General features: G+C 45.5%; 1 protein-coding gene across 1 annotated transcript in view; it reads right to left on the bottom strand.

Moving 5' to 3' along the window:
- The window catches only part of LOC138515798 (probable E3 ubiquitin-protein ligase HERC6), a 2,700,520-nt gene that overhangs the window by 82,387 nt on the left and 2,590,714 nt on the right, over positions 1-27,419 (bottom strand). The window contains exons 21-22 of the mRNA XM_069630524.1: positions 25,277-25,460; positions 25,077-25,179 (exon numbers count right to left, since the gene is read on the bottom strand). Coding sequence (XP_069486625.1) covers positions 25,077-25,179; positions 25,277-25,460 — 287 coding nt within the window. The remainder of the gene's footprint in view (positions 1-25,076; positions 25,180-25,276; positions 25,461-27,419) is intronic.

Here is a 27,419-nt window from a genome sequence, read left to right as displayed (position 1 = left end):
TTCACGTCTGCACCTGTCTTGAAGCACCCATGCCCCGAGCTTCCATACATAGTTGAAACTGATGCATCCAGTTTAGCCATCAGGGCTGTCCTGTCCCAGAAGGATCCTGAAACCGGCCAACTTCATCCAGTAGCATTCTGGTCAAGAAAATTCTCGGCACCCAAATTAAACTATGCAGTTACTGATAAAGAGTTACTAGCCATCAAATCTGCCTTCAAGGCTTGGCGGCATTATCTTCTCGGTGCCAGACATACCATCACTGTAATCGCCGATCACAGGAATTTGCAGTATTTAAAAACAGCCAAGGCCCAATCATCGCATCAACTTAGGTGGGCATTGTTCTTTGCTGAATTCGATTTCGTGATCACTTATCGACCAGGTTGTAAAAATGGCAAGGCAGACGCCTTATCCCGAATAGGACTGGGAGAAGCATACTCAAACCCGGAACCGGTGCCTATTATTTCAGAACAGAGAATTCTTGGCATAACTACTCTACAGACTCTAGAAGATATTCATTCAAAAATCCAACAACTTTTCGATCCAGCAGCCCTGCAGGACTGGGTAAAGAAAGGCCAAGATTATTAATGACCTACCTTACTATCAAGGGCGTTTATTTTTACCACACAAGGAACTACAAGAACTGGTTATTTCTAATTATCATGATGCTCTGATTGAAGGACACCCAGGTATCGCAGAAACTGAAGCTAAAATTAAAAGACAATTCTGGTGGCCCACCTGGCGAAAAGACATAAAGGGCCTCCTTACGACCCTGGCGGAGTGGGTTTACGCCAGCGGTATTCGCGGCGGACCCTTCCGCCCTACTACGAGTTCCCGTAGCGCCATGGAGCCGTTTTCCGCCTGGTTTTTCCGGGCGGAGAAATCCATGGCGCTACGGGACCTTGTTGGTAACTACGCCACCGTATTCTACGGTGGCGTAATTGACGCCTTCCCCACTCCCATTATACCCTATGGGGCAAAAATGGGAATGGGGAAGGGTAAAATGGGGATTGGGGATTTACCGCCCCGCCAAGGTCGGAATGGGGCAGTGAATCCGCCAACCCCCATGGCGGTATTGGCAGCTTTCCGCCGTGCTCCATGGTGCATATTGCACCACGATCTCCGCCAGGGTCGTAATGAGGGCAAAGTCATTTGTGCTATCTTGTGGTATCTGCGCCCAAAACAAGAGTATGAAGAAAAAACCAGCTGGTCTTTTACAACCCTTGGATATTCCACCTACACCATGGCACACTTTGTCTTTAGACTTTATTACTGATCTACCTCCATGTAATGGATTTAACACCATTCTAGTTATTGTGGATCTTTTTTCCAAGATGGCCCACTTTATTCCTTTAAAGGGATTACCTTCCGCTTCAATTTTAGCCAAGGAATGGGGATTTTCTTCCGTATTGGTCTCTGACCGAGGTAGTCAGTTCATTTCGCAATTTTGGAAGAAATGTTGTCAATTGGCGCAAATCGACGTGAGGTTATCAACCAGCCACCATCCCCAGACCGATGGTCAAACGGAGAGGACCAACCAGACTCTTGAGCAATACCTACGTTGCATGCTACACCAAACCGAAAGCAATTGGAAGGATTTTTTGTGGATTTCCGAATACGCATACAATAACTCTGTACATTCAGGAACCGGACAAAGCCCCTTTTACACCATATATGGACACCATCCTCGAACCTCAGAACTCGATTCGCCTCAACACTTAGAAATGCCCGCAGTGAATCATCTGCACTCTACTATTACACAAGCCTTTAAGGAGGCAACAGAACATTTGAAACAAGCAAAAGAGAAATACAAGAAAAACGCCACTGATCAACATAGAAGTGATGCTCCACAATACCAGATTGGGGATCAAGTTTGGCTGGCTACAAAACACATACCTCTAAAAGGAACTCGGACCTTTAATCCTAGATAGTTGGGACCTTACACTATTAAAGCCATTATCAACCTGGTGGCCGTCAAATTGGAATTACCCTCTTATATGCGAATTCATCCTGTCTTTCATGTTTCACTTCTAAAACCAGTTCAACCCGGGACAAGATTAACCAAACCACCTGACCCCATCCTAATAGATGGGGAACCCGAATTCGAAGTTAAAGACATCCTGGATTCTAAGGTGGTCAAATCAAGACTTTTTTATTTAATCGACTGGAAGGGTTACAGACCTCAAGAAAGGTCATGGGAGCCTAGCGACCACGTTCATGCACCTCGGTTGGTGAAAAAACTTCATCGGAACTTTCCAGACAAACCAGGGCCAAGGGGAAGAACGACTTTAGGAGGGGCCTTGAGGGGGAGTGCTGTCATGATGCCTACCCCCGGGCATCAGGACCAAGCCCATCAGCCCCGGGAGCAGGCATCCAGATACTTATTAAAAGGGGCTATCTGGCTACAGTCCTGGCGCCATAGGCACCAGGCTCATAAAAGGAATCAGTCCTGGCGCCATAGGCGCCAGGCTCATATGCTTTACTTACCTCATGCAGACCATGCTGCAAATGAATCCAAGCCAACGTGAGGCTTGAATGGGACTACTTTACTTCAGGGACTATTTTTCCATTCGGGTGTGGTCTTGGAGGGACTTCTTACCTGGGACTACTTTGAAGGCTATTTAAATCACGCCCGAACAGCAGCAGACGCTTCGCGTTATTCTGCATCCAGCAGCGTAACGCTCAGCGTGCCTGCAAGTCAGCATCCAGCCTTCTACCACGCCTGTCTTGAGTCCGGAGCGCCTAGAAAAAGAGGAAAGAAGAAGCAAAGGTTAGAATAAGAACATTACTTTAATTTCTCACCTGATTCTGGATCCATCGTGCCTTCGAACTTGGAAAAGGACATTATTTTCACACGCGTCGCATCGCCAGCTGCAGCGCCGCACTGTACTCACCAGCCTTCACAGCATCTCTACGATCCGGCGCAGTCTCCATCATTTCTTCGCCGAATCCCGGCACCTAGGGGACAAAGACATTACAAGGTGAGCCGAGAGAGCCAACAAAGACAATGGGCCTCATTACGAGGTATGCCGGTAGCCATGCCGCTATTGGAGGAATGGCTGCCGGCAAAACCTCATCCGTGTCCGTGTCCTCGGAATGAGGATTTACCGGACCATTCTGAGTTCGGATGGCCCGGTAATTCCTCACTCGAGGACACGGACACAGTTCATTCCCATTTCAGCCCCCATTGGGCTGAATGGGAATGGGAGAGGGAGTAAACAACGGGCCATTACGAGATGGCCCGTTGTTTGCTCCCTCTTCCCCTCGCGGGACCCGGTATGCACGCCTGGTTTTCCCAGGCGTGCTTAACGTGTCCCGCGAGGGGACCTTGTACTGTGACGGAACGGGTTGAACGGCGCCGCAGCCTTTTACGGCGCCGTTTATCCCGTTCCGCCAGGGTCGTAATGAGGCCCAATCTCTTTTACCACCATATCCTTACCTGATTTTACCGCCGGAGGCATTAATCTTCTACGTGCCACATCTTCTTATGCCTCATCTGCAAGAAGAGAGAAAGCAACAGGTTAAGCACTAGCATTTTTTACCGGACAGTTTTGGGGAATACCGACTCTTACCTGAACGCCATCAGCTGCCACAAGGCAATCTTCTTTGGATCAAGCTGCAAGATAGGGGGGGAATCAGACAAGAGTGAATATCAGACATATTGAACTCTTTTTGAACTTTATACTTACGGCTCCTCGTCGGAACCTCAGAGTCAATCTTCATCTGGAACTCTCAACATTCCTTCGGACCAGTGAAGTAACTGGTACCTACGCGCCCCAGCATTCCACGCAGGATGGAGAGCTCATCATTCAAAACCATAAGGTGAGACTAATGAAAGGGGACATCGGAGGTGTTTAGTGGGGAGAACAGTGAGGCGTCATCACTTAAATCCACAGGAGGCTAATTCCCTTTCTCTATTTCAGGAGAATACTTCTACGGGTCAAGCAGACGAAATTAGGCGGGCCAGTCCAGTCTGTCATCTCTGCACTCCGCGTCACGCTGGTGGAGACCGCAGCTGTCCAGTTCCGATCGACGCCCCTGTGGGAGCCAGGTGAGCGTAACACCATGCTGGAGAAGGAACTTTTTATCTTCTAAACAAAATGTAGAGATACCTCCGATCCTGAGACCCGCCACCTTCACAATATTGGACTCTACACCGGCCACCTCTATGTTGAGCTCTCGGCCCGTTTCTTCTATCAACCCCCACCCCCACGTTATCGACCTTTACAATGCATAATTGCTCAATCGCAGCTGGGGGCCAACAAACCTATCATATGCCGAATTTCATTGCTGAATCCCCCTCGAAAATTCAAGTCCGTGCAGTATTGCACAATATAGATTCCTCAGCTATTCCAACACTATATTCTCAAATTGTAAAAGGTAATAGTGTGTATTTTGCCAGATTTTGATGACACCACTGTAAAAACCATAGATTCACAGTCACCATCTAATCAAAACCAGTCTACACAGATTCCGGTTGTTTATACCCAAATGGTACAAGATTCTTCGTCTCAACTGCTCCCTATAATTGAGCAACAATCAAGACTTTCCTAGTCCCCAATTTTCTACACCAATAAAAAATCGTCTCACAATGTATCTGCATCTGATTCTGAATCGTCCTTAGTTGCCTCCTTTACTAAACCCGTTCCAAGACCATTGTTTGGGTTTCCTCAACCATCCCTTTCATCGCTCGAGACGACTCTCACAGCTATAAACGCGAGTATTCTTAGCTTGACAAAGTTGTATGAACTAATACACCATCAGACAATGTCACACTCCAACTTACTACAAGCCGTAACAGCTAAAGTGGATTGGGTAGCCTGGAAGCTCACAGACGATTTGAAACCTGGTAATTCAAATGTCCACACTGTTACCAAGAGCATAACCAAGCTTGGGCACCTAACCCAGATGATGCCGGAGACAGGAACGGAAAGCAATTCGATCATCGAAATTCATTTGCCCGAGTCTGTCCCCATCTGCTCTTTCCCTTCAAGATGAAGAGGGTCACCCTGTGATACCTGAAATACTAGAAAACACTAACAGTGATCTCCCCCTATATGATGTATTTTGACCGGGGGAGGGGGGGGGCGCTGACATGTCCAGAAGGTCCGGGAACTACATCTGCCTTGGCCATGCCAGTGCGACAAGGATCATCCTGCACCGGGACCGTCTGAGTTGACTGATGAGTCGCAGCAGCAACGGCAATGTCGGGAACGTATACAGGAACAGGCCGTCCCAGGGGAATGAGAAGGCATCGCCCATGCTCCCCAGCTGGGGCAAACTGCTGGCGAACCTCCGACACTTGGCGTTCGTCGCCGTCTGTAACGCTCACCTGATTCCCGTAGAGGCGCCGGTCTTGACTGGGCGTATACCGTATCTTCAAAGGTGATGTGTAACACACGGCTGGCTCTTTGGGCTGGACCTCTGTGCACTGTATGTCTGACTCGAAGGGTAAGATGTCTGCAGATAGAAAATATGGGATTAATGAACTGGGTTATTGAATGTCTCTCTCTTCTTCCCTTTCTCTTCTCCTGTAGAACCCCAAAGGTTAACGCTCTCACCTTAGGTAAGTGAACGCCGTGCTCTCCATCTGCCTCGGGACAGGGTGCTGTAACCAGTTTCTTCACTGGATAAGGGGAGCAGGCCTCTTGACTTCAGAGGACTGCTGTCCGTCGTTTACTGCACGAACGGTAAGTTTCGAGTAATTCTAATGTCTTTAAAAGTCTTTAGTAATGATGTCTCTTGTTTTGCAGGGTTCCGGCGATGGCGGATGGCGGGCTGAAGTGAGTTGAAGATGGAGCCCGTGTGATGAATAGAAGCGCCTGGAAGCACGTAAGTAAGCGCTTGTTGCCTGCTTCACGATGCGCTCTAACTGTCTTTTTATTTTGCAGGTACAAGTTCGGAGCGGCTGCAGGGTGCCGGAATACCCACTGGGTTAGATGTGGAAAGGAGTAATGGCACGTGAGTATTAAAGTTCCCCAATGTCTTTAAACGCACCTTGTTTTGTCTTTCAGATGCGGGATGCAGCGCCGAAGGCCTCCGGAGCGTGCAAAGAGTTGGTAAGCTTTTGTCTTTCAGATGCCGGAATGCAGCGCGAGGCGTTTGTGACAGCCGATGGACCAGGTAAGTGAAGCGCTGTCACTGAAGACCGTAATGCTAACCTGTTCTTTCTTGTCTTTATAGGTGTTGCTGAAGACTGGATTCAGGATGGTAAGCCTTTTTCCTTAGGCCCAGGATCAGATGCAGAAGACACGATGAGCGTTCTGCTGCAGAGGATGCAGAATAACGCAAAGCAAGATTCATCCATCGGGTGTGGTTTAAATAGCCTCCTGTAGTGCTTAAGTGTCTCCTTCCACAGCCACGCCTAGGTAAGAAAAGAGTTCCTGCTTTCCAGAAGAGTTCCAGTGTTCTGAACCTAGGGAGTGGCTCCTGCCCCACCCAACAGGAAAAGTAGTTCCAAACAGAAGAGGATCAGAGGCTCAACTGGCAGGCAAGTAAGCAGCATGGTCTGCTGCAGGTAAGTCCACCCAAGCATTATGAGCCCGGCGCTTCCAGCGCTGGGACTGGGCATATTTATGAGCCTGGTGCCACTGGCACCAGGACTGGGTCCAAAAGGTCCCAATTGGGACTGGTTGGCACTCGGAACCTGGGTTATGGATCTGCTTCCAAGGGAGTTGGGAAAACCCTGACCTTTTGGAAGCAGAGATCATGACACCGTCGCAAAAAGCTCTATCTGGGGATTGCCCCATCGTCGGAATAGGAGATCCACTTGATCCTGCCAAAGCGCCCACTTGTGGCACGAGCGCAGCTCCCTGCTGAGTGAGTCGGCGATGGTGTTCTTTATTCCTGCCAGATGGAAGGGTACCAGGAACATCCCTTGGGCAACGGCCCAGTGCCACATATCCTGCGCTTCCTTGGATAGGGCTGGGGATCTGGTGCCCCCCTGCTTCCTGATATAGAACATCGTGGTGGTGTTGTCGGTGAAGACCCTTACCACCTTGGCCTTGAGGGATGGAAGGAATGACCTGAGTGCCCAGAATACAGCTCGGAGCTCCAGGACGTTGATGTGTAGTGACCTCTCCTCTGGGAGCCAAAGGCCTCTTGCGTGGAGATGTCCGGTGTGCGCTCCCGATCCTTCCAGGGAGGCGTCTGTCGTCACCGTTTCCTGATGTGCCGGGGTCTGGAAGTCCATGCCCGCCGCTAGATGCACGCGGGTGCCCCACCACAGGATTGCTTGCCGGAAAGTCTTGTTGAGGGGATCCTGTCTTCGAAGCTGTCCGCTGCTTGCATCCAACGGGCGTCGAGGAACTCCTGCAGTGGTCACATCCGCAACCTGCACAGGCGCGCGAGGTAGAGGCACGATGACATCATGCCGAGCAGGGACTTGATGGACCTCACCCTGGCCACTTCCATGGTCAACAGCCGTTGTACCTTGCCCAGGATGGCTTTTGTCCTCTCCTCCGACGGAGAAGCCAACCGTGCCACTGTGTCGAGTCTGGCTCCCAGGAACAGGGCGTTCCGCAACGGTACCAGGTGGGACCTTGCTGTGTGATCGACGGCGAGTTCTCTTGACTTTGCTCAGATGAGCCAATCGTCCATATAGGGGTATACGTGGATCCCCTGCAGGTGCAACTGCACCACCACCGGCGCCAGGCACTTGGTGAAGACCCTTGGTGCCGACTTCAACCCGAAGGGCAGGGCCTTGAACTGATAGTGTCGCCATTGGACCACGAAACGCAGTAACTTTCGGTGTCCTTTGAGTATGGGGATGTGGAAGTACACGTCCTCCAAGTCCAGCGACGACAGGAAATCACCCTCCTCCAGCTGTCCCAGCACATGAAGGGTGACTATCCGGAACTTTTGGGACTTGATGTATTTGTTGAGGCGGCCAAGGTCCAGAATGGGTCACCAACCGCCGGTCTTCTTTCGGACGAGGAAGTACTGCGAGTATACTCCGGAGCCCCGGAGCCTCTTTGGGACGAGTTCTATGGCTCCCTTTCTTAGCATTGCTCGTACCTCCAGAAGCAGCTGTGGCACGTGGTTTTCCTTTCCTGGCCACGGGTGGTAGACGGGGACACCTTCTTTGGAATTCCAGGGTGTGCCCGTGGTCCAGGGCATCCAGCACCCAACGGTTGGTGGAGATGGACTCCCACATGCTGACGAAATTCGCCAGCCGGCATCCCACCGGGGTGCTCGGGTGGGGGCCCGACGTCACGGCCGGTTCAGTCTTGTTTTGTCGCGGCCTTGGCATCCTTGGCGATGACAACGGGATCCTCTGGCCTTGCAGCGTCCTCGGTAAGCTTCCTGTGACGAGGAGCGGGCCGCTTGGCGGTACGATGCGGAACCACCGCCGAATCCTTTGGAGGGACCTTGCGACTTTCCTCCGGAGGTCCGAAAGGGCGGCCGCCGTTGTTGGAGAGAACCCAAGGCCCGGGCCCTCTCGGTGTCCACCTTGATGGCCTGCAGTGAATCGTCCACTGCCTTGCCAAACATGTTGTTCCCGTCGAAGGGCATGTCCAGTACCCTGGTCTGCACGTCCTGACGGAAATCGGTGGCCTTGAGCCAACCGCGCCGGGGAAGGCAAACGCTGTTGCCCATATGGCGAAAGCCGGTGTCGGCGATGTCCGTGGCCACCGTGATGGCGTTGTCTGAAGCCACCTCACCTTCCTGTAGGATTTCCAGGGCCTCCGCCCTCTTGTTGTCTGGAAGGAAGTCCAGGGGGGGAGCGATCTTGAACCACAGCTCGCTGTCGTAGCGTGCCACGATCGCGAGGGTGTTGGCCGCCTTAATGTTCGTCGCCGCAGACGAGATGATCCGTCGTCCCATGGCGTCCAGCTTCTTCCCCTCGCCGTCCGGTGGGGAAGTGGAAGTTGATGCCGCTGCCCCTGCCGATTTCTTCTTGGTCGCTGCCGAGACCACTGAATCCGGGGACAGTTGTGCTCTGAGGCACACAGGGGTGGGGTCCGGGACCCAGTACTTCTTCTCGTACCGATCCCTCTTAGCAGGAGCAATGGACGGGTTCTTCAGTAGTGCCAGTCCTTCGTTCCAGAATTCGTCCAGCAATGGGACTGAGAAGACAGTCTTCCTCTTGGCCCCCCGTCATTGGTAGAGCAAACCCTCCTTCACCGAGCCAGAGCGTTGGCTTGTGGTTGATGGCGCCGGTGAGATCGCGCCCTGCTTGGCAGCCGAGTAGCCCGAACCATTGGCGCTCCCGGTGCCCGCAGACTCGCAGTGCTTTGCCTTTTGTTGGGCCCCTGTCGCCGGAGAGCCCTCAAAGGTTTTAGAAGACAGCTCGGACTTCTTCTTCTTCTTCTCACCTGCTGCTGGGCTCTTCCCCTCCAGCCAGTTGGTGAGTCGGGTACGACGATCTCTAATTGTCCGGTCGGACATGTTCTGACAGAACGCACAATCCTTTTCCACGTGCGATTTGTCGTCATGAAGGCAGTAGAGGCTCATCTTCCTTGAAGACAATCTGCAATCCGCATCCAGGGCAGCTCCTGAACAGTTTGGATCCTGGTGTCGTGTTTCCCTTGTCCTGGGCCATGACCACGGGTGTGGGCCTCAAAGATCTTCTGGAATCCTCCAAGAAGTGGAAACTCAATGAAAATTTGCCCTTGAGGGGCGTAGAAAAATTCCGAAATGGGTCCCCATTGATCGGAAGTACAATCGGAGGAGGTTGAGGCTCAATTGCCCGAAAATATAAGAGTAGATTCTTCAAATAAACGCAAAACGCAGTAAAAGCTAGAGAGCTATAGCACGAGGACTCCCAACACTTGAACGTGCGGTAAAAATCTGAAGATGGCTGCCAGAGGAGGGGCTTAGGTAGAGGGCAGTCATTGGCTGGGGGCAGTATGACCCAGAGACCAGTGATTGGTTACTAGTAGAAAGACAGTTCAGAAACGAAACTGAAACTGATTTTTTTCCGAGGATTCCCAGCCTGACGACGGGGAATATACATGAGCATGTGAATCCATGCCAGACCCCATGCTGGAGAAGGAACTTTTTAGCTTCTAAACAACATGTAGCGATACCTCTGATCCTGGGACCACCCACCTTCACAATATTGGACTCTAGACCGGCCACCTCTATGTTGAGCTCTCGGCCCGTTTCTTTTATCAACCCCCACCCCCACGTTCTCGACCTATACAATGCAGAATCGCTCAATCACAGCTGGGGGCCAACAAACCTATCATATGCCGAATTTCATTGCTGAATCCCCCTTGAATATTCAAGTCCGTGCAGTCATGCACAATATAGATTCCTCAGCTATTCCACCACTATATTCTCAAATTGTAAAAAGTAATAAAGTGTGCATTTTGCCAGATTTTGATGACACCACTGTAAAAACCATAGATTCGCAGTCACCATCTAATCAAAACCAGTCTACACAGATTCCGGTTGTTTATACCCAAATGGTACAAGATTCTTCGTCTCAACTGCTCCCTATAATTGAGCAACAATCAAGACTTTCCTAGTCCCCAATTTTCTACACCAATGAAAAATCGTCTCACAATGTATCTGCATCTGATTCTGAATCTTCCTTAGTTGCCTCCTTTACTAAACCCGTTCCAAGACCATTGTTTGGGTTTCCTCAACCATCCCTTTCATCACTCGAGATGACTCTCACAGCTATAAACGCGAGTATTCTTAGCTTGACAAAGTTGTATGAACTAATACACCATCAGTCAATGTCGCACTCTAACTTACTACAAGCCGTAACAGCTAAAGTGAATTGGGTAGCCTGGAAGCTCACAGACAATTTGAAACTTGGTAATTCAAATGTCCACCAAGAGTGTTAGGCAGAATACTATTCAGTTCCCTTGGGGAACACTGCAAAAAGATTAAGACTACAGGAGTAAGCAGTAAACCCAATTGGTAGCAGTCCGCACCACCCAGATTTACCTGGTAGCTGTGGCAGTCAGACTTCTCTCAAGAAGAGTAGGGCAGTATGCAGAGTATACACAATAGGGCCAAAACACAGTAGAGCAAACAAACACTGACCAGAGCTTTTGTATAAAAAGTATATAATTATTTATTTAAAACACACTTTAGGTAATACATTAGCACTCTCAATGAAAACTAATTTTAAAAACACAGTCCGGTAAGTATACACACCTCCCTTAGTAACTATCAGACAAGTCAGGGTTAAAGCACAACTATATGTTAAGACAGAAGTGAGCGCTTAACCTAGATGGCACTCCAATAGTTTAGGTTAAAAAGGGAGAGAAAAGGCAGAGCATAAAATAAAACAGTTCCCAACACTTTTAAGAGTTCAGAGCAAGGGGAGAAAGGCAGGTTATACTGTAGAGCCAAAGTTCATAGGCCAGGCCCACATTAAATGGAGCAAAGCGAAATGTGCCCAGGATCACACGCTTTAAAGTGCACTGAAAGTCTTTGCAGAGTGTTCAAAAGAGGTTGGGGGGATTCAAAAGATATAGTTAGAAGGCCTGGAGCCAACCCAGTTTAGAAGCCAAGGATTTAAGGGTCACCTTTAGCAATCTGTAGAAAGGGAGAACAGGTAGGACACAGTACCTTAAAGGGGAAGGAAGCTCCAGCGGGGGCAGTTGTTCCTGGCAGTTGTTCCTGGCAGTTGTTCCAGGGGAAGAGAAGATCTCGTCGAGGAGGAACCGTGGAGTCGTTGCACTGCACAGGGATGAAACCAGCCGCGGAGTTCCCGATTAAAAGGTGGGGTCCTTTTATTCGCGGTAAAAAGTGGTGAGCTTTGCTGTCCGGCCACCGGGGTGCTTGGCACAGGCGATTCGACCAAGGGCCGTCTTTGGAAGGCAAAAAGGGTGAACTGGTTGGTCCCACCAGCTCAGAGGACGAAGACTCGTCCAGCAGAAGATCTTCTCTTGTCGTCGGGAAAGTGGTGAGGTAGCTGCAGCAGGGCTTCACCGGTGGTGTCGTCACTGCAGATGGCTCAGCTTCGTCCCTCTTCGGATTCTTAGGTCCTGTGGCGACTTCTGAAGTTCCAGTCCCAAAGGCCCTGCTTTTATGCAGAAAAGCCACCATTCATCAGCCTAGCTGTCAATCACACATGCTAAGTGGTGAGCCGGGCGGCTCACCACTGGGCCAATCAGAGTAGAGTGCGACTTGGGTTGCCGAGGCAACGCAGTCCAGGGTGCCAATTCCCCCCTCCAGGCTTCCTGTGGAACCCAGACAGAGTGGCACCATTTGGAGGGCTTCTGTGGAGAAGCCCGCCAAAAAGTGGAACAAAGGGCTCGACCTTGGTCAGAGTTACAGAGACGAACACAAATGCCATTTTAGAATTGAGTTCTGGCAAAAAGACCCAACCAGTGATTTAATATTAAATAAATAAACCGGCGGTATCTTTAACATTGCACCAAAAAGTGGTGCGTTTAAAATGAATGGGAAAATCCCATAGAGAATATTCTGGTGGAATATTTCGCGTGGTAACCACTGCCACCAGCCTGAAACTCGACAAGGGGGGGGGACTGGACAGTGCCCCCTTGAAAACAGACCCAGGGGCAATCGAATTACCCCTTACCAGTACTTCCACAATATGATGGTTTGTACTGGTTCTGTTCACAATTTTGGACCAGTAAAGCCAATGGTGACTTTACATGCCCTGGGAGACAGTAATCAGTCCCAGGGTATGGATTCTATGTTTGGGGGTCACTGTGACACTGACACTCCTGTGGTACTGCACTGAGGGTGCTGTGTACCACACATACAGAAAAACAGATGATACTCTATGGAGTAAAAAGGAACCCCATAAGCACATAACAAGTCAAAGACATACCTCAAATCATGCCTAAGAGTGGGAGAAAAAGAGTCTCACACTTAGCAGGAGAAAAAAACAAACCCCAAAAATCCAGCAAAGCTGCTGGGGGACTCACTAGGTTTGGGAAATTAGCCTTATCAGAGAATTCTCCCTAACAAAGAGCATAACCAAGCTTGGGCACCGAACCCAGATGATGCCGGAGACAGGAACGGAAAGCAATTCGATCATCGAAATTCATTTGCCGGAGTCTGTTATCTCAGTGAATCCCCATCTGCTCTTTCCACTTCAGGATGAAGAGGGTCACCCTGTGATACCTGAAATACTAGAAAACACTAACAGTGATCTCACCTATACGATGTATTTCGAGCAAAACAACAAAGTAAGAAAAAAAGAAAGAACAAAGAAAGAAAGAAATAATGTACTCTTGTATCGATTAACGAGACACAAAAAAATTTCTAAAAATGTGGTTATGCCAATTTAAAAAAATGGGAATACAAAACGAAGAAATGTATAAACAATCTAACGAGCTCGGCTCAGGCTGAGCCTTCATCTTAAGACGATCCTACTGTAGATGAAGAACAATCCCTTGATCAAATGCCAACGATTCCTGATCCTGTGCTCCCTTCTATAGGTCATCCGGCATCATCTAAAGGTAAGGTTGAGCCGTGCAATTTGAAAGATATCGTTAATAATGATGATTGTTAACCGCCAACAGACTACATCCATTCTGAGGCTGATATTGCTGACAATTAACTCATGAACTTATCTGTGTACCCAACATTATCATTACCAATAATGGAAATTGTTCACCAGAGTTTGCATGGTTGAAAAGACATAAAGAACAAACCCAAACAAGTGTTTTGTGTTAATATTGAGATAAAATCTCCACCTTTTAAAACCTTAGATCAGAAGCGGGTGGCTTCTCTGGGAAAGATCTCCTACCACAACTTGAAACCAAGTTATTCTCACAAATATACTACTCCAGCACTTATTTCGAATCAAGAACCTTCAATGCCCAACGAGTTATCTATTAAGCCATCAGATTCCTGTTTAATAGAACCTATTATGCAGAACTCGGAAATGGTAATTATAACAATGCTAGATAGACTTTACTCGGATCTAGGGATGTAACGGTATACCGTTAAAGATACCGTGAACCACTTAATTGAACAATAATAACCGTCACACTGTTTATACCGGTATACCGTTTATACCGTTAACGGTGCTTTACAATCTGATTTGGAAAGGCTGCAGTAAGCAATTGCTGCGCAGTCTTGGTCTTGCACTGTTGGATGTGCCATCTGCCAAGTAGTTTCAGTTGGAGCAGTTTTTAATGCCAATCCATAAACCACACGTGTCTGACCAGACACAAAATCAGTATGTTAGCAATAGGAAGAATAAATACAGTGCCAAGAAGGAAAAAGGGCTTATTTTGGGTTGGTGGCTTTGGGCTTTATATATTTATAATGGATAATGTTTGCTAAACATATGACAATGGGGGATTTCCCTGGTTCCATCATTGAATTTACATATAATAAGTCACACTGCGAAATTCACTCATCTCTGCGGTTATTCCCTGCTGCCATACCAAAGGGTAAGATGGCTGTAATTACTGAACACCTTTTGGCCCGCAAGTAAACTAAAGGCTGTAACGTAAAGAGTGTGCGTGTGTATGCACACAAGCGTATACTACCATCAGCACCCATTGATCTGTGGCATGCAGGTTATAAAGATGGCAACATGTTCATCTTCACTAGTAGCCAGTGGGGAGCTAAAAGCCTAAATGACCACTTAAGAAAAGCTATCCAGTTTGCATTACCAGTCGCAGCAGGCCCCCCCCCCCCTCCTCTCCACACGTGTGTTTGGTGGAAGCAAGAGGTGGCATTTCAGTGGAAAGTATGTTGAAAAGCCCACTTCTGTCCCTGGGTGCCTGGTTTTGTTTGTGATGATAAATCTGACAATATATGACCTTTTAGAAAATATTTGCTAAGATTGGTTAACTCCACCTGCTATACCGCGATAACCATGATATACCGTCATTTGGCAAGAAGGTTATCGTACCGCCATAAAACTAATACCGTGACACCTCTACTCGGATCCATATCCTAAAAGATCTACTCATCTGACTATTCTACACTCTATTTCAGACTGCGAGCATATTGGATCCGAAGAAACTCACTGAAATTCCCTGATCCAATGAAATTTGACAAAGTTGAGCTAAACATCCCCTCGAAAATCGTAAAAAATCTGATATGGCAGAAAAGAAACATCCTAAAACAAAAGGGGCTACTCCCAGAAGCCAGTAAACCACCATTACCTACAAATGTATTAGATGACCATCAAGCAGGACCCCACGGGCCATACCTGCCAGACAGCAAACACGTGGAATCAAGATGTTGTAAATGTAGAGGCGAGAAACAACTAAACTCGCAACCTGCAGCTGCTCCAATTCAACCGAAATCCAGATGGACATGGATATCACAGGGAACTCAACCCACCAAGAACCTCCCGATAGAGTAGCACCAGAACTCCAATCCTCCACACTGCTGCTCGCTAGCTGTGTGGAACACAAGAGGGTTTTCACATCTGCTCTGTGCTAAGGCGAAATTTTTAAATTCCTATGATGTTGTTATGTTACAGGAAACTTGGATCACCTCAGAACCAATTTGGCCGAAACATCAAATAACCTGGATACCAGCATTAAAAGCTGCTAGAGGTCGCCCAACAGACGGCCTTTTAATTGCAACTAGAAGTGATGCACAAATTCACTTAGAACAATGGCAGTCCCCGGATCCAGGCATTCAGCTATTTAAATTAACATAAAAAACTCTCACCATCCATTCTATCCGAAAAACGGCACTTATTAACATTTCCTGGAATCCTCTGTCCTCTGACGAAGATCAATTAATGAATAAAATAGTCATTATTAGATTTAATTATTTTAGATTCTTGTCACCACCACTATTATAGCTGGGGACTTCAATGTAAATTGTCTTCCAACAACCAGTAACCAATATAAATCGTGTGCAATTACTTGGAACTCGCTTATGGAGATAAGAGAACTTGTGATGCAAAATGGTTCGACCCCCAAGATACGCTGCCAGCTCCCACATGGTCTAGAGGCTTGTCTACCTCTACATTAGACTATGTTTTCATTTATGGTAGTGCGAATAACTAAATCTCATCCTTTAAAGTAATTTCGAACACAGCTAGTGATCATCAGATATTAAAGACACAATGGACACATCATAAAACCGAACCCTCACAATATTATACTCAACCAGTTAAATTTAACTTCAGTCGTAATCGATTGCGGTGGCATCTTGGTAATTTAGCAACATTGTTACACCAGCTGACTAAAGCTTACACTGGAAAAGAGCTGGGCACACATCCCAATTACACTGACTATATAAACATAACTATACAGAATACGCATGATCCCTCCCGTACAATATTTAAACATAAATATAATTTCCTTCCAGCTATTGAGAATCTCAAGAACAAACTACAGCAATCGATGAGATCACTTTCACTAATTCCTAATGCTGTCCAAAGATCAAAACTAAAAACAATATATAGAAACAAAGTTAAACAAATTATAGAAATGAGAAAGCAGGAAGACTCAGAACTAATGTTAAGGGGTATAATGATGAACTCCGCCTCACAAATCTGGCGTTTAATTAATAATCATGACTTTAACGCTAGCCAGTCATTAGAATTAAACTCTATCGACGAAGAACACTGGATCAGGCATTTCAGTGTACTGCTCAATAAACATACTAATCAATACCAACATTTTCCTTCTCCGCCAACGAACTAAACCATATTACCTTCGACACCCTCAACACTATTCTCCTGATTAAGAGATTAAGCTCTTCTAAAGCCCCTGGCCCGGACCCTTTGTCCAACGCAATATTAAAAGCTAGAGATTATCTTCAAACAAACAATCTACACAGGCCTAATTCCACCTTCATGGCAAGAAGCAATCGTGATCCCCATTTTTAAAAAGGGGGATTGAAGCTACCAAAATTATTATAGGCCGATAGCCCTTACAGATGTACTTGGAATTTTTTTTGCCAGATTAATCTTTTGTGACTTTACTAAATGCGCAGTCTACAATAGTCTCTTAGATAAATTCGAATCAGGATTCATAAAAGGAGTCGGAACTGTTCTAAACTTACTAATACTATCAGCAATCAAAAGACAAGCGATTAGAACTAAACAGCCAGTTTGTATTGCCTTAATTGATTTTAAACAGGCATTTGATTCGATATCCTGTGAAATACTATGGACAAAACTTTTGATTGCCAAATGTCCCCATATAATATTTATTTTATACATCAATTTTATTCAAATACATCTATTAAAAACAAACTTACAGCTGATGGTCTTTTATCAAAGTCTATTTTAACTTCCGTGGGATAAAAACAAGGTTGCATTTTTGCGTCAATTTTATTAAATGTTTATATCAATAACTTAAACACTGCATTTGAATTGGTTAGATCTTTTCCCCCGAAACTAGGGTCGACTGCGATTCCATTCCTTTTGTAGGCCGACGATTTAGTTATTCTCGACAAAACCCTGATTGGGTTACAAAGAAAGTTAGCAGCTTTAGGAACATATGCTGACGCCAATCACCTTACTATAAATACTTTCAAATCCAACATATTCGTTTTTCACCCCTCTCTACCCAGGTCGGGATATACATTTAAATGGTCACTTTCAAAATCTCCACTTATACAAACTACGCACTATAAGTATTTAAGAGTAAATCTTAACAAACACCCCTCCGACCAACCATACAAAAGTGAATTGAAAACTAGAATGAGGTTGCTTACAACGCAAGGGAAAGCCCTTCAGCGAAAATACGGCAAGTTCTCTTACCAACCAGCGCTAACCTTTTATAAGCAGAAAGTGATTCTGATAATCACTTATGGAGCCCAAACAAAATTTCCTATTGATTAGTATCCTATCGCTTCCCCGGTCTATTCCTATCTCAATTATTAGATACGAATAAGGACTAATCTCATTAGCTGCGTTTGTATCATGGCAAATAGTCGCTGCATACAGAAAATGTCTTGTGTGTCTCCATTCGACCCACAATATGTTACCATCATTAAAATTATTACTTGAAGCCCCATCATCCGGTCCTTTGGATGCCTGGAATGTACGGTTCCAAACAATTTTGAAAGAAGCTGACATTTCAAATGAATTACTATTAGAAACTCCACACAAAGCTAAATTAAAGTTGTGGTGGTAGGATTGGAGACTAACGTGGGAATCACGCAATAACTATACGATTTTTAAAACTGGCAGATTCGCTCTCAAGCCAATGTATGAAATACTGATGTACTTAACTAAGTTTCCAGATGTCACATACGCTAACTCAATTCTTAGCATCAGGTTCAATTTATGGTCAACTAGAACTAGATTTGCGATTTTCAATAAGCAAATGAAACCTGATACTTCTTGCCGGTTCTGCAAACTAGCAGAATGCCAAGAAACCTTCGAGCATCTGGTGACTGAATGCTCATCTATTGCAGACTCGAGATATTTATTTTTCATAAACATTTTTCACATATCACAACATTAACTAAAGAGCAAATGTGGATTATCACACATAATGCAAATGCCACCTCACTAAACATTGCAACCATCCAATTCCTCAAATCTCTGAATTTATTACCAATCAATCAGATCTAAGTTAATTATAAAGGGAGTCTAACTTATTATCCGATTAGAGAACATTCCATGACTCCAAATGAGGCGTTGCACACAAGTAATTCCGCAGGGAAGCCTGTGGTCTATTAACAGTATTTACAACAGTCAGTTGATCTAATGTTTTATAAATTTTACTTTTATTAATTGAACTTTTAGCAATATAATCATTTTAATATTATGTCTCAAAAATCTCAATTTTATGTGATCTTAATGGTTATAATTTTAACACATTATCTCATCGATTTTAAACTTGTAAAATGACATGTGTATTTATAAAGTGCCATCTGATTTTACAGTATTTGTTTTATGCTGTTTTAATTGTAAAGATCTATCCCATTGGCTGCATGAGAAAGCGTAGCATACACAACTTCAATGGACTATATATGCATTTTATATGTTAATTTGTGATTTGTTCAATTGTAATTGAAAGTGTACACGGGTTGTTTAATTGATCTACTCAACATGAGATAATCAAATTGACATGTAAATCAAATAGTCTAAGATCAATAACTTGTATAAATAATGTAATTACACGTTCCATAGAACTAAGGTCCTATGCATGGACATGTTAGAAAAATGAAAAATGTGCGTAACTAAAATACAGGAAAATAAAACCAAACTGTAAATTGATATATGATCCCTGATAATCTATGTAATAATCTGAATAGAATTTACTAATGTAACATGATGAAAAAGGAATTTCAACTAAAACAACTAACAAAAAAAAAAACAGTGCCTAGATTTTAAAGTCAAATAAGAGGGCAAATTACAAGGCAATCAGGAGTGCAGGATGTTAAAGCACAGTGCCTAGATTTGAAAGTCAAGAAGTATGAGGGCAAATTACAATGCAATCAGGAGTGCAGGATGTTAAAGCACAGCAGCTGGATTTGAAAGTCAAATAACAGGGCAAATTACAATGCAATCAGGAGTGCAGGATATTAAAACACATTGCCTAAATTTGAAAGTCAAATAAGAGGGCATATTACAATGCAATCAGGAGAGCAGTATGTTAAAGCACAGCACCTAGATTTGAAAGTCAAATAAGAAGGCAAATTACAATGCAATCAAGAGTGCAAGATGTTAAAGCACTGCAGCTCGATTTGAAAGTCAAATAAGAGGGCACATTACAATGCAATCAGGAGTGCAAGATGTTAAAGCACATCATCTAGATTTGAAAGTCAAAGATGGGACCAAGAGCAGTGAGGAAGAGGTAGAGTAAGTGGGACAGGTATCCACATACTACAATACTAAAATTCCTAATGCCAAGTCAAACATGCAAGAGATGTTTTACCATTCTGAGGGAATTAGAAACCCCGGCTTCCCCCCACCCACTATAACCAGAAACTAGACTTGATGCATGAATATTAAATATGCTATGCTGGACATAATTGGCACCCTACACAAGAAAATCTGCCACAAACAATCCTTACTCAAAACCCCTCAACTGCCACCAGCCACTACCCCAACAGTAGATGCCTCCCGTCAGGACCCTGTGTTTCATTTTAGTAAGGTCTCGGAGACAGAAGTATCCACCATCCTAAAGAGGCTGAAACCTTCAAGGTGCAGAGGCAACACCTGTCCTGCTACTATCATCATGGACTGCTCGGAAGCAGTGGTCCCCTCCTCTGGCCTAGTACCCTCCAGCCTCAAAGAAGCCTTGGTACTCTGTCTAATTAACAAACCCTCGCTAAACCCCTCAGTCTCCAACAACTAACAGCCGATCACTACTGTCCCGTTTCTACAGAAAATCTTGGACAGAGCGGCATACATCCAAATTCAACAATTCCTGGAGGTCAACCACATCCTGGGAACACGCTAGTTGGGCTTTCGACCAGGCCATGGTACAGAATCTGCCCTGCACGACCTGAAGAATCAGCTCGAAGATCAGAGACGAGGGAAAACCTGCCCTCCTCTGCCTCCTTCATCTCTCGGCAGCATTCGACCTGGTCAACCATCAAATCCTGTGCCACCCTCTCACCACTGCGCACAACCTCTCACCTGAAGCTACTACATGGGATGCATACTTCCTATAGGGCAGATTTATTAGAATGTTTGATGAGAATGCCAGTGCCACCCTAGCACCTAAACCATGTGGCGTGCCTCAAGGGTCCTGTGGATCCCTGATCCTCTACAATATATTCCCCAAACCCTTATTTGACCTATTAGACTCCATCGCCATATCTTACGCCAACTAGGTCGACGACACCCAAATCCTCCTCCCCTCGTCTGCCAACTACCTTGAAGACACTCACTCTCTAAACAAGGCCTACATGACGATCCAGGTTTGGATGGCCCCTCACAGCCTCTGTCTGAATGATGAAAAGAGATCCTTCTGGTAAGGCCCCTTGGCGATGATCAAGAAGCTCAATGCCCAATATGCATCTTTCAATATTGATGGCATTCAGATCACGGTATCCTCTTGAGTGAAGACTCTGGGAGTCTACTTTGACGCTACTCTCTCACTCACGTGCACGTGAATGCCATTGCCTCATCTGCCGCATACATGAAAACCTGATTAATGCATCCAGATCATTCCTTTCTCAGGACAGTTGCCTTACCATTGCCTGAGCTATTATCGGGCCAAGGCTAGACTATTGCAACACCCTATTTACTGGCACCTAGTCGCACAACATCCATAAGATACAGGTGATCCAGAATAACGCCATCCGAGCTGCTCTTAATATTCCAAAACGTGAACACATCTCGTCCGCAAGAAGGGATGCTCACTGGCTACTGATTTGAGAACAAATCATATTTAAGACCCCATTTACTACACATAAATAACTCAACAACTCAGCTCCACCATACCTGTCACAGAAAATCACCAGAGCCCATTCGACAGGCCCCTGAGATCGGCATATATGCACAGACTTGTCAAGCCGAAATTCAAACGAACTAAAGCTGGAGGTGCAAGCTTTCCCACCTTTGCAGCAAATGGAACAGACTCCTGCCCGCCTAGAGAGCTGAACAATCGTATTGGGCGTTCAGGAGGGCACTGAAAACGTGGCTGTTCGCATAACTTCGCTTGGGACTTCCTAAGCGCATTCATCTCCTGTTTTGACATTTCTTGTGTGTAACTGGTACTGTAACAGTGCCTTGGTGCCTCTGGGTGTAGTAGGCTTTATAAATGGAAAAATAAATATATAAACCCCATGCCCAGCAGAAGTGGGAATTTGATTCAAGAAAAGAATATGTTGCGCTTTACTCCGGAATTATCTCTGAAGGTATTTGTATGTGGGATAGGCTGGGAGGGTGATGAAGAATCTGTGGGAGGAGAATCCACAGAATGAACATTAACAGGTGTAATTTGTTATTCTAATGGATTGTGTCCTCCCACAGATTCATCATCTTAGATACACTGCCATAGAAGTAGAACAAACACAGATGAGGAAAGAGAGCAAGGATGTTTAGGGCCGGTACCCCTCTTTGTAGGGGTGAAGCGGCCACCACACCCCTGTGGAGTGTGCGCTTCGACCTGAAGGCATGTCTTTTCCAGCTAACTTGTAGCACTCTGCAATACAAAGAATTACACATTGTGAAATGGCTTGTTTGAAGACTGCCCAACCTTGCCTGGCTCCCGCAACATCCACAAATAACTGGTCATTTTATGTATAGTGCTAGGACTCAGTCACATATTAGCTCAGCACCTCCTTTGATCATACCGATGGAACCTCTCCTCATCCTTGGAAGGGTGAGGAGATGGACACAAAACTGAATATTGATTTTTTGATTCAGGTGAAAACTAACGTTTTGCGAGGAAGCTTCAGCCGTACCCTAACCATAAGCTTCTCCCTCGAGAACACTAAATCGGGTGGTTTGACCGGCAGTGCCTGCAGCTCATTCCCTCTTCTGGTTTAAGTTATAGCTACCAGGAAGATTTCTTTAAAAGTCAAAAGCCTCAAGTAACAAGATTGGAATTGCTCCAATGGCAACACTGTTGCAAATGTGAGATTTAAATTGAGGTCCCAAGCTGGCACCACTTTAGTGGAAACATATTAACTAACCCTCTCAAAAAATGAACCACAGTAGAGATAGCAAAATAGGACCCTTGCTCTGGTGTCCTTTTGAAAACTGAGATAATGGCCAAATAACCATTTACAATACCAAATTGAAGGTTCAGCCTAACAGAAAGTTGCTTTTTTGGAACCTTTTGATCCAATGGGAGATGGTTTGAACATTGTCCTTGAGTGGAAAATCCTTTCCGGAGCGAGTATACAGGACTAATCCGATGAACTGAAGCTTTTGGGAAGGTGTCATCTGCGACTTCTTGAAATTTAGGGAGAATCCCAGACTGTGCAGCAGTTGGCATATGTGGTGAAGATGTGAGGCCACCTGCTCCAGAGAGTGTGCTCTAATGAGCCAATTGTCCAGGCAAGGGAAGACGTGAACTTTCTCTCTCCTGATTTAAGCTGCAACAACCGAGATCAGTTTGGTGAAGACCATCAGGGTGGATGTTTAGTTGAAATGTAGTACATAGAATTAGTAATGTGTGCCACCTATCCTAAAACACAGCTGTGCATTGGAATTGATGGGCAGAGGGAAAACAATATCCTGAAGGTCCAGTGACACCAGCCAGTCATGAAATTCTACGGACTGATGATCAGAGAAAGCATCACTATCTTGAATTACTCCCTCCTGAGAAATCTATTCAGGAGCTTCAAGTCAAAGATGGGACACACACCCCCATACTTTTTGAGGACCAGGCAATATGGGGCATACCACCCTTTCCCCCCTTCCACCACCGGGAACAGCACTAAGGTTGTTTTCCCCAAAAGTGAACACATTTCACCAAACAGTAATGGGTCTGGTGAAGGTAAACTCTGTGGTGGAGGATGGTTAGTTGTTTCCTGAATAAAGAGAGGCAGTACAGAGAAAGGAAAGAGGACCCAAATTTGGGACCCTCCCGTCCCCTGCACACTAATTACAGATGCCACAAAGGGCGTTCAAACATATAGGCATAACAATGTTGTATAGATTGAAAATAGCAATTTATTTGGCATAGAGAAAATGTGCCCAGAGGCACTTCCAATTAAAAAGAATAATGGTTAACATTTAACATACTAAAATGCAAAGAAGCAACAAATGATGCAAAAAGCGATGTCCAATTGTGTAGTGGCCGACGCGTTTCGAGGAATCCCTCTTCTTCAGAAGGGCCTAATTGGACTATTTTTAACAATTCAAGGCGACAGAAAGAAAACAATGTACAATTCAATGTCAGTAGGTCGGTATTGCAGCAATATAAATATCAGGATGCTCAGACGGTGGTAAAGAGCAGAGCAATTAAGCCAAGGTCCAGAGAAAAGAAGGTCCAGTTTTATTAAGATGGCCAACCTTGTGCTAGTAATTCTCGAAGAAACCCATAGCCCAATCTGGCGAAAAGAGAACCAAAGGGGGTTGAAATAGAGTAAAACAACACTAACACATTCAGAACGTGTGAATCTAGGTAAGTACACCCGGGAAATGATGTTCAGAATATTAAGTGGAAGTAGTTAGACTGATCGTGAAGCCATCAAGGAGTGGTTGTATCCAAGTTCAAAGAAGGCAGGCGGGGTAAGTGCAGAGGTCAGGTGCAATTAAGAGAAGTAAAGGGAATGGTCAAGAAAGAAGAGTACAACTCACCGCAGTACGGTAAAGTGGTCTACGCCTATGTGCTATGGATGTCCGTGCATACGGACGCAGTATCTAGTCAGGATGTCATCCCAGGGCAACGAATGCTGTGGGAAAATGGTATAATGTCACATAAAGTAAAAGCAGGGAAGGCAGCAAGTGCCAAAGAGAGGCAGTACCCCTGGCAACTTTTTGTAATGCCCGAGCATTGGAAGTAGCAATGTCATTCTTTTATCAAAATGCTTCCCCCCTCTTGGGTCAAGTGTGACAAGGGCACATGAAAGTGGCCTTGGGGTGGTGAATAAAGAGGGAACAGTGGCACCTAAAATCTGTTTATTCTGAGCTCCCAGACCCCTGCCTGGTAAGGTGTAGCACCTCTGAGTTCCCTTCATGCCCACAAAATGGGCCTTGCAGGAAAGAGGTATACGGTCTGAAGCCTCTCGAGAAAGTGGATGATGTAGGACATATGGAGAAGGCTTTAGAACTACTAACACTTATGATTTAGTGGCTGCTTTAGAGGTTTAAAATGTGTGCAAGGATTCATCTGTCTTTACTACAAAAAGATGCATGCAATCCAGGGGCATGTCCAGCAGTTTTATTGGCATGTCGAGTACAAACCCTGATGTCCTCATCCATGAGTTTTGTCTTAAAATGGATGCAGTGCCCATTGCGTGGCCAACGCTTGCATGTCCAAATTTAATTGTATTATACATTTTCTTTGTAATTTAACATCTCATTTGTACGTTTAGTAAAAGATTGATGTATAGACAACAAATAACTGATTGAGTAGTACAACCCTGTCCATTATTTTGGATATCCACAATGAGTATGTAAGCATGAAAAATTCTGCATGTAATGTATTTCAGTGATGAATTGTGTGTTGGTGATACTAAATGCCTAACTGGATTGTACTGCTCTCTGGTTTGATATAAGCTCTAGAATGTTCTAATGTTCTATAAGCAATTAGCCAGAGAATTCCAGAGGGAAATAAAATGTGAATACTCACATAGAAAGTCTTTTTTTTCTTGTGAGGATAGCTCATGGAATACCTTCCAAAACATTTTAATGGCAAGATGCGATGAGTGATATGCTCCCCAGTATAGTGCATTCTTCAGAAAGAAATCAAAGCAGAAAGGTTTACCGTAAACAACTGCACAACAATAAGAACAGACAAAACAATGTTTTGAATAAGGCGTCTTTTCCCACCTGCTCCAGTTTGCTCCATTCATAATCTGTGGTGCCTCTCATGACCTCACAAAGCTCCACAGGCTGGAAAAACTTGATGAGCCTTAAGGTGCAAACTTTGTAATATCCCCTTTTGAATTCCTCGAACACTCCAGCCACTGATGTATTGAAGATGTAGTCAACGTACTTGTTGACATATTCATGCCTTTGACACAAAAATAGATGCCATTAGTTCAGAACCAGAACAAACTCATCTGGTGTATTCCTATTGAAAAACACATATCAAATCCTTAGATGAGTTCATTCAGCAAATAAAATGACATTTTCTCACTTTGTGAATGATATCTTGTACACAAATAACGTTTGTTATGGGAACAGGGCACAAACGTGTACACATGGTTGCGAATACTGCAAACTGAGATGGTTTAATGACTTTGAACAGCCAAGTGACATGCGCAAAGAGCTCTTTGAGAAATGATGTGCCAACAATTGCCTGTCTTCCTCATGTCTAGCAGCGCTGCCCCATAGATGGAAGTGCAATTGCCCTCATGACAGCATATCAGTTGTCCTAGAGAAAACATAATCACATATTTCCTCATTGAGCCGATGGAAGATGTTCTGGTGCATGAGGAAATGAACAAGCAAGAGCCGGACCTCTATGGCTGTGGACAGGGTTCATAAGATGGACAGGGAGGAAGAAATGGGGATGCTAAACGGCGGCCTAGGTTCAGTCATGGTGAAGTGCAAGGGCCCACAACCAATATTAATTTTTTTTCAATTCCCAACTATGGGAAAGAATGCCTTTTTAAAATTACATTTGTTCCTCTTGTGTGTGTTAGAGCGAAGTGGGTGTTAGCCAAGGTTATTTGCCTCTGCTCATGCTGTCTTTTGTCTCCCATGACAATGGCCCTCATTAGGACTCTGGCGGAAAACCATGGTGCTATTAGCACCATGGTCGATTCCGGAGTCCGCCATGGCGGAATGGGGAATTACCACCCCATTCCAAGGTTGGCGGGGCGGTAATTCCCCATGCCACCATGGCCCTTCCCCATTCCCATTTTTGCCTCATAGGGCATAATGGGAATGGGGAAGGCGGTAAGTACGGTATCGCAAATTGTGGTACCGTACTTACCTCGAGAGTCCCTTTGCGGGCCCCGACTTTAACGGCTGGTCTAGACCAGCCGTTAAGGTCGGTTCCCGCATAGGGACCTCGTAGTAAGGCGTTAAGGGTTTAACAGCGCCGACACCTTTTGCGGCGCCGTTAACCCCTTAACGCCAGGGTCCTAATGAGGGCAAATACCCGTTAACCACCCTCCAGCACTCCAAATGAAACTGGCAAGCACAACAACAAAAAATAAGCACCCTTGGAATGGGCAGTTGCAAGACCCTGAAGATGTACATGAGACGGATATCTAAAAGCCTTCTGCCAGCCAGAGAAGCAGTTTCCATCAAATCTCACAATTATTCATAGAGAGCAATAGGAGACTTCACTCTTGGCAACACAAACTCTCATTTGTGTGGAGAAAGTTGGCACAGTCGGTAAAATATCACAGCAACGACACAAAAAGAAATCACACATGCATGCATGCATGCCCCCGCAGGAAGACTAACTGTACAATGGGTAGACCTGATATGCCCAGAATGCATTTGAAAGCCTTTGTAGTATATTTAGTACACACGGTGTTGGCTGGAAGGTTTCAAATTAATCGTAACCTCTGACATTGCTCTGGGCAACCCTCCAGACCGTTCTTTGCCTGCCAAGCCATTACAAAAGGGGAAAGACCATATGCAAATTAGGCTTGGTCTCACCCAACAAGGGTCTGTATTAAAGTCTTCAGCAATGATCACAAATGTATCCCCATAGGTACTGTGTCAATCTAGCAATGCTTTCTCTGATGTATCCATAAGCTCGCTCTGGCTTACCTGTTTACTTTATACAAGAAAGGACACCTAGGCCCTCATTAAGAGTCTGCCGGTAACCCACTGGTGCTACCGGCTGGCTACTGGCCAACTCCCCTTACCGTCTCCGCTGCCTGATCTCCCGGTGATACCGGAATATTATGGGCGGTGGAAGAACAGTAAGTTCCCATTCCTGTGGAGTCCAATAGGACTACACAGGAATGGGAACCCTGAAGCACTGGCACCGTTAGTAATGGTGCCAGTT

This window comes from Ambystoma mexicanum, chromosome 6q (genome assembly GCF_040938575.1).
Source record: "Ambystoma mexicanum isolate Mex_15411 chromosome 6q, UKY_AmexF1_1, whole genome shotgun sequence".
Taxonomy (NCBI): domain Eukaryota; kingdom Metazoa; phylum Chordata; class Amphibia; order Caudata; family Ambystomatidae; genus Ambystoma; species Ambystoma mexicanum.
This window is presented reverse-complemented; position numbering and strand designations above follow the sequence as displayed.